Source organism: Oncorhynchus nerka, linkage group LG9b (genome assembly GCF_034236695.1).
Source record: "Oncorhynchus nerka isolate Pitt River linkage group LG9b, Oner_Uvic_2.0, whole genome shotgun sequence".
NCBI lineage: Eukaryota > Metazoa > Chordata > Actinopteri > Salmoniformes > Salmonidae > Oncorhynchus > Oncorhynchus nerka.
Genome location: NC_088424.1, coordinates 26,799,198 through 26,807,316, shown reverse-complemented (window position 1 = coordinate 26,807,316; position 8,119 = coordinate 26,799,198). Strand labels below are relative to the sequence as shown.

The window sequence follows — 8,119 nt, the reverse complement described above, 5'->3', positions numbered from 1 at the left end:
GCCGAGCTAGCCCCTCAGCAGAGACTGTATCTCCAAATCAAATTCTACTGGTTGTGTACCTGCCGCTTTTGGGGCGGCAGGTAGCCTAGTGGTTAGAGCGTTGGGCAAGTAACCGAAGGGTGATGGATTGAATCCCAGAGCTGACAAGGTAAAAATCTGTCGTTCTGCCCCTGAATAAGGCAGTTAACCCACTGTTCCCCGATAGAACGTCATTGTAAATAAGAATTTGTTCTTAACTGACTTGCCTAGTTAAATAAAGGTTACATTTAAAAAATATATATATATATTAAATACACATATCTTGGGTGCAGTGAAATGCTTATGTTTCCAATAGTGCAGTAATACCTAACAATACACAACAATACACACAAATTCCCAAAACATAAAGAAAGGAATTAAGAAATATCAGAACGAGCAATGTCAGAGTCTGGAATATAAATATATATGTATATGATGGTGTGTATACAGACAGTATATGAATAGAAAAGGTGTGTACAGCAGTAGTTACAGTAAATACATATGAAGTGGGTAAAACAGTATGTAAACATTATTTAAGTGACCAATGTTCAATAACCATGTACCATTGAGATGGTAGCAGGGTGAACAGGCTGCGGCTCAGGTGGCTGAGGTCCTTGATAATCTTCTTGGCCTTCCTGTAACACTGGGTGCTCTAGATGTCCTGCAATTGCCGTACCAGGCGGTGATACAGCCCGACAGGATGTTCTCAATGGTGCATCTGTAGAAGTTTGTGAGGTCTAGGGGCCAAGCCTAATTTCTTCAGCCTCCTCAGTTTGAAGAGGTGCTGTAGTGGCGTCTTCGTCACACTGTATGTGTGGATGGACCATTTCAGGTTGTCAGTGATGTGCACGCAGAGGAACTTGAAGCTTTTCACCCTCTCTACTGCAGCCCAGTTGATGTGGATGGGGATGTGCTCTCTCTGCTGTCTCCTGAAGTCCACGATCAGCTGCTTCTTGTCCAGATGGGACAAGCCAGTGCAGTGCGATGGTGATTGTGTCATCCATGGATCTCTTTAGGCGGTATGAAAATTGTAGTGGGTCTAGGGTGTTGATAAAGGTGGAGGTGATATGTTCCTTAACTAGCCTGTCAAAGCACTTCATGATGAGAGAAGTGAGTAATATGGGGTGATAGTATTTTAGTTCAGTTATCTTCGTAACAGAACAATGGTGGCCATCTTGAAGCAATTGGGGACAACAGACTAGGATATGGAGAGATTGAATATGTCTGTTCACACTCCAGCCAGCTGGTCTGTGCATGCTCTGAGGATGGGGATGATGTCTGGGCCAGCAGCCCTGCAAGGTTTAACGCGCTAAAATGTCTTTATTACGTCGGCCAAGGAGAACAAGGGCTCACAGGCCTGGCGAGCGGCGGTGGCCAGTGCCCGGCAGCACAGTGTTTTCCACAAAGCAGAAAGTGATTCGCTTTTCAAAGAGACAGGCATCGGTGTCCGCGACAATCCGTGATTGTTTTGGAGTCCCTGCCACATACGTCTTGTGTATGAGCCATTGAATTCCACTTTGTCCCTGTACTTATGTTTTGCCTGTTTGATTACCTTACAGAGGCCATAGCTGGACTGTTTGTACTCGTCCATGTTTCCAGTCACCTTGCTGTGCATAAATGCAGTGGTTCGCGCTTTCAGTTTTGTGCAAATGCTGCCGTCTGTCCAAGTTTTGGATAAGTTCTAATCGTCACAGGAGGAACAACATCCTCTGTGCACTTCCTGATAAACTCAGTCACTGAGTCAATGTACACACTACATGACCAAAAGTATGTGGACACCTGTTCATCGAACATTTCATTCTAAAATCATGGGCATTAATATGGAGAGGAGTTGGTCCCCCCTTTGCTGCTATAACAGCCTCCCCTGGAAAGTCTTTCCACTAGATGTTTAGTAAAACTAAATGCATTATTTTCAACGGATTGCTGCCAGCATCCGCCAGCCCAACTAGCATCACTACTCTGGACGGTTCTGACTTAGAATATGTGGACAACTACAAATACTTAGGTGTCTGGTTAGACTGTAAACTGTCCTTCTAGACTCACATTAAGCATCTACAATCCAAAATTAAATCTAGAATCGGCTTCCTATTTCAAAACAAAGCCTCCTTCACTCATGCTGCCAAACATACCCTCGTAAAACTGACTACCCTACCAATCCTTGACTTTGGCGATGTCATTTACAAAATAGACTTCAACACTCTCATCAGCAAATTGGATGTAGTCTATCACAGTGCCATCCGTTTTGTCACCAAAGCCCCATATACTACCCACCACTGCGACCTGTATTCTCTCGTTGGCTGGTCCTCGCTACATATTTGTCGCCAAACCCACTGGCTCCAGGTCATCTATAAGTCTTTGCTAAGTAAAGTCCCGCCTTATTTCAGCTCACTGGTCACCACAGCAACACCCACCCATAGCACGCGCTCCAGCAGGTATATTTTACTGGTCATCACCAAAGCCAACACCTCCTTTGGCCGCTTTTCCTTCCAGTTCTCTGCTGCCAATGACTGGAACGAATTGCAAAAATCACTGAAGCTGGAGACGTATATCTCCCTCACTAACTTTAAGCATCAGCTGTCAGAGCAGCTTACCGATAACTGCACCTGTACACAGTCCATCTGTAAATAGCCCACCCAACTGCCTCATCCCCATATTGTTATTTATTTATTTTTTGCTCTTTTGCACCGCAGTATCTCTACCTGCACATCCTCATTTGCATATCTATCACTCCAGTGTTAATGCTAAGTTGTATTTATTTGTCCACTATGGCCTATTTATTGTCTTACCTCCCTAATCTTACTACATTTGCACACACTGTACATAGATTGTTCTATTGTGTTATTGACTGTACGTTTGTTTATCCCATGTGTAACTCTGTGTTGTGTTTTTTTCACAATGCTTTGCTTTATCTTGGCCAGGTCGCAGTTGTAAATGAGAATTTGTTCTCAACTGGCCTACCTGGTTAAATAAGGGTGGAAAAATATATATATGTTGGAACATTGCTGCGGGGACTTGCTTCCGTTCAGCCAGAAGATCATCAGTGACGTCGACCACTGATGTTGGGTGATTCGGCCTGGCACGCAGTCGGCGTTCCAATTCATCCCAAACATGGTGTTGAGGTCTCTTGATAGGGCTCTGTGCAGGCCATTCAAGTTCTTCCACACTGATCTTGACCAACCATTTCTGTATAGATCTCACTTTGTGCACGGGGCCATTGTCATGCTGAATGAGTAAAGGGCCTTCCCCAAACTGTTGCCACAAACTTGAAAGCACAGAATCGTCTAGAATGTAATTGTATGCTGTAGCGTACACTGGAACTAAGAGGCCTAGCACGAACCATGCTTTACAGTTGGCACTATGGCACTATGCATTGGGGCAGGTAGCATTCTCCTGGCACCTGCCTAACCCAGATTCAGATGGTGAGCCAGATGGTGAAGCGGGATTCATCGCTCCAGAGTACCCGTTTCCACTGCTCCAAAGCAACGGAAAGCTTTACACCACTCCAGCCAACTCTTGGCATTGCGCATCCTGATTTTGAGGTCTACTTTGTGGCTGAGCCATTGTTGCTCTTAGATGTTTCCAATTCACAATAACAGCACTTACAGTTGACCGGGCCAGCTCTAGCAGGGTAGACATTTAAAGAACCGAATTGATGAAAAGGTGGCATTCTATGATGGTGCCACTTTGATCGTCACTGAGGTCATCAGTAAGACCATTCTACTGCCAATGTTAGCCTACGGAGTTTGCTTGGGTGTGGCTGAAATAGCCGAATCTACTAATTTGAAGGGGTGTCCATATACTTTTGTATATAAAGTGTATGTCAATGCCATTCTCAGAGGCAACCCAGAACACATCACAGTTTGCATGATCAAAACAATCTTGAAGCCTTGGATTCTGATTGGTCAGACCATGTTGAACGAGCCTTACCACGGGTACTTCCTGTTTAAGTTTCTGCCTATAGGAGGGGAGGAGCAGAATGGAGGTGTGATCTGATTTGCTGAAGGGAGTGTGGGGGAGGGCCGTGTAGCCATCCCTGAAGGGGGAGTTTCAATGGTCAAGGGTTCTTGATGAGCGATTAGCGCAGGAGATGTGTTGATAAACCTTTGTAAGCGTTTTCCTCAGATTTGCTTTATTAAAATCCCCAGCTACAATAAATGTTGCCTCAGGATATGTGGTTTCCAGTTTGCACAAAGTCCAGTGTAGTTCCTCGAGAGCTGGCGTGGTGTTGGCTTGACGGTTTATATACACGGCCTTGAAGATGACCGAAGAAAATTATCTTGGGTGGTAATGCGGTCGGCATTTGATGGTGAGGTATTCCAGATCGGGAGAACAAAATGACTTGAGTTCCTATATTTTACCACAATCACACCATGATTAGTGAATCATGAAACATATACCTCCCTCCACCTTTCTTTTTACAGGAGAGTTATTTATTCATCTACGGAGGACCCCACTGGCTGTATGGATGGGGACAGTATATCCGGAGAGAGCCATGATTCCGTGAAACAGAGTATGTTACAGTTCCTGATGTCTCTCTGGAAGGAGATCCTCACTCTGAGCTCATCTACTTTATTGTCTAGGGACTGAACATTAGCGAGCAATATACTCGGAAGCGGTATGCCTCCTGAGTCTGATAAAAACCACACTCCATATTCCTCTTCTCCATCGACGGTGTCTTGGGGCAGCCCCTGGGATGAGTGGAATTGCCTCAGGGGGTACAAACAAAGAATCCAATAAAGGGAAGTCACATTTCTGGTCGAAATGCTGGTAAGTGACCACCAATCTAATATCCAAAAGTTATTTTCATCTGAGCAAATAATGTAAAATGTAACACACAAAAAAAGAAAAATACTGCAAAGTTGTCTAGGAGCTAAGAACAAGACGATCATGTCTGTTGGTGCCTACTGTATGTGATACTGGAAGAACAGAGATCCAAATGTTTCAACAGTTTCAGCACAAATGGTGAACAGTTCAGAGTACAACTAGCACTGCACGTCCTGATTTCTCCAAGCTGTCAATGTTCCTGACGCCTCTTTATTATGTTGACCCTGGATAAACATGTCCATCAACCAATCAGACAATAGTCTGCCTTTTGAACTGTGTCCTCAGATAATTCAACTGTTGTCCACTCTGAATGTTTTGTCTGTTGTCCTCAGATATCTGAGTTGTGGTGGGTCAGAGTATGTGTGAGTGTGTGGGACTGTGAGTTTGGGTGATATCTGACCCCGTATTGTGATTTGTGGTGTCTGCCGCAGACAGATTGCATGTCTGTCCCCCTTTTGCCACCTTTTGGGAGGTGGCCTTGGTGTAAAGGGAGCAGAAGAATGGGGACCAGCACTTGCAGGATTCATGGAATAGACCTGAAGCATGCTGCTACTGTATACTGTATGACAATCTGTCTGCTGCAGACACCACACACAGGTCACAATACGGGGTCAGATAGCATACAATCACAGTCACACACTCACAGTAACACATACTCCGACCCAGCAGCAGCATTCCATTCCTATTCCATGAATCCTGTAAGTGCTGGTCCCCATTCTTCTGTCCCCTTTCCACTAAGGCCACCTCCCAAAAAGGTGGCAAAAGGAGGACAGACATGCAAAGTCATAACCCTCACAGCATGCTACCTGCCACAGAGTGACCGGCTCATTAGAACAGACAGTGTGAACTGGGTCCAGGTTACCTCAGGGCTCATCTGGACTAAATTACTTGGTGACCTTGTTTCCACATAGAAGCTCTGCTTGGCCTCCTGCTGGCCTCAAACCATATGTAAACCCTCTGTCTCTGTTGCTCTGTTTCTCTCTCACTCCCTTCATTTTGCTCTCTCCCTTCATCACCACTTTCCTCTTTCTCTTCATCTCTTTCTCCCTTCCTACATCATTCCCCCCTCTCTCTCTTATCATTCTCACTCTTTAGCTCTCCCTCCCTCCTCCACTCCCTCCCTCTGTACCTCCCTCCCTCCCTCTCACTCTCCCTCAAGGCACACCCATACAGCACACAAAATAGCGGACAGCATTTAGCCTACCTGATAGGATTGGGAGCACTGTTTTAGAAAGGTGGGGGGGAAAGTAACCTGCTCCAAATGTCCTCTTTAAATTGCAGTTGCAGTTGATAGCCAAAAAAACATGGTTTGGACAAATCAAAACACAAGATAGTAAACAATTCCAGAATGCATCAATAACCTGAACAGTATTTATTCCTGAAACTATGCAAAGGACTACAAGTCGGTGCAATATTGACTGTTAATCAATAACACAGTAAAGTCCATCTAAACACCATAGGGACTGATGCTGCAGTTTAGTCACAGAAGATCACTCATGGTGTGGGTGTGACCATAACATTAACGGTGAAACAAAATGTAGCAGATTAATACAGAAAAAAGATCTGAAAAGAAAACATTTAAAGACTTTACCTTAAGTTATTTGAAGTTTGTCCACGTACGCAAAGCAATTTGGGCTATATAGCAGTTTCAGCACCACAGCACAGTGGACAGCTCCGGCCAGGTGACAGAAGCACTGCAATACTATTGAACTGATGCGCGGACTATATGCCAACTAAAACCATGCAAAAGGCTCCAAGGCTATTTATTTCTGAACAAATTCATCATGGCAATCATGCAATCGCATAGACCATATTTAGCATGATATCGAATTACGAATAACTGCGATATGTGATCGGATGCCTAGGCTACACGTGGCTGTATTTGGTTGAAGTTGTATGCTATTACAATGCAAAAAAATATGAATGCCTCTCGTGGGCTAACAACAGACTCAGCCCGAAAATTATGCCAAGTCACCATGGTAACAAGAGATGCAATACACCTAGGCGCTCGGAGGGGAGCACTTTGTGTACGTTTCCCACAAGCCATAAACTTAATATAATCAACATCTAATATATCAATAATATTGCACTGTATATAATAACTTGGATGTATCTAACAAAAACGGGTGCTTTAACAGTCAACACCAATCTGCTCTCTGTCAGGGATCTCCGGCATAATCCTGAACACCTTGCTGGTGACTACACGATCACGCTGGGGCTCGATTGTCAGTCGAATGCTCCCTCTATTATGTAACTGAAATGAATTAGAGGACCTAATGCCGTTCTTTAACGAAATAAAATCTCACACGTTGTACAATGACCAGTCATCTTCTTCTTATTCTTACATAGCCTAATAGCAAATTATCAATTCCCCAATCAAACTATTCGATATGATAAATGTGTCCAAAATGGCAAAATAGGCAAATCCAAATGTCCACATTATATATGCACTAGTGTAGATCGAGCTGTCTCAGTAAAAATAACTATAAAATATAATTCTATTTTACAAAACCGTTAGTGTACAATATAAAGGTTTGGTGCTCCGAGAATCAATGGCCACACGTGAGAACAAGCCTACCTGTATGCAGGTTGAAGGAGACTCTGGCTTCGGCGAGATATGGGGTATCGCTCTTGGACCGGACTCTCCTGATCCGCCGGCGGTCTATATGGTCTTCCGGAGAAGCCGCCATCAATTTGAGCAGCGTCCAGTGACGACTGGCGTGTTGGGACAGACACAGAGCCACGGCCGACCACGGGAAGGTATTGATGGGGAGAGAAAGAAATAGAAAGGGTAGAACAGGAGAAGGAGATGCTGGGAGATTTGAAGCGAGGCTTGGAGCTGCTATTACAGAGCTCCGTAATAACCCAACAGCAGAGTGGAATGAGAATGGAATATCAGAGGGGGGAAATCGCTCAAATGGAAACATCAGACCAGTCAGTGCATTTATTCGAGGTTATTGAACTAACATATGAAAGCCTATGAAAGCTAACATTATGAGAACATTAACATTATTTCCCTTCATGTATGTAAACTATGATAAACCAAAAGACATAACTGTAAATTGTGTAATACATTCGTGATACTTTTTCAAAATAGCCTATCCAACGCCATCTTGTGGAATTACATTAGAAATATTGGGTCCTTTATGGACGTTTCAGCAAAGTGGAATGAAAATTGAGAAAAACGTTCTATGTTTTAACACCACCAGAGGTCCTTATAAACTAGACTATATCTTTCCCCTCGGTGGATTTTGGGGTCTGGCTAGAAAGGATCCAG

General features: G+C 44.1%; 1 protein-coding gene across 2 annotated transcripts in view; it reads right to left on the bottom strand.

Moving 5' to 3' along the window:
* LOC115114523 (phosphatase and actin regulator 1-like) overlaps positions 1–7,696 on the bottom strand; it is an 86,982-nt gene extending 79,286 nt beyond the window's left edge. Inside the window, exon 1 of one of the 2 annotated variants that reach the window (XM_065013467.1) lies at positions 7,421–7,696. In XM_065013467.1, coding sequence (XP_064869539.1) covers positions 7,421–7,532 — 112 coding nt within the window. In that variant the 5' untranslated portion in view covers positions 7,533–7,696. The remainder of the gene's footprint in view (positions 1–7,420) is intronic. The other variant, XM_065013468.1, reaches the window with a different exon arrangement.
* Between the last annotated feature and the right edge of the window lie 423 nt (positions 7,697–8,119).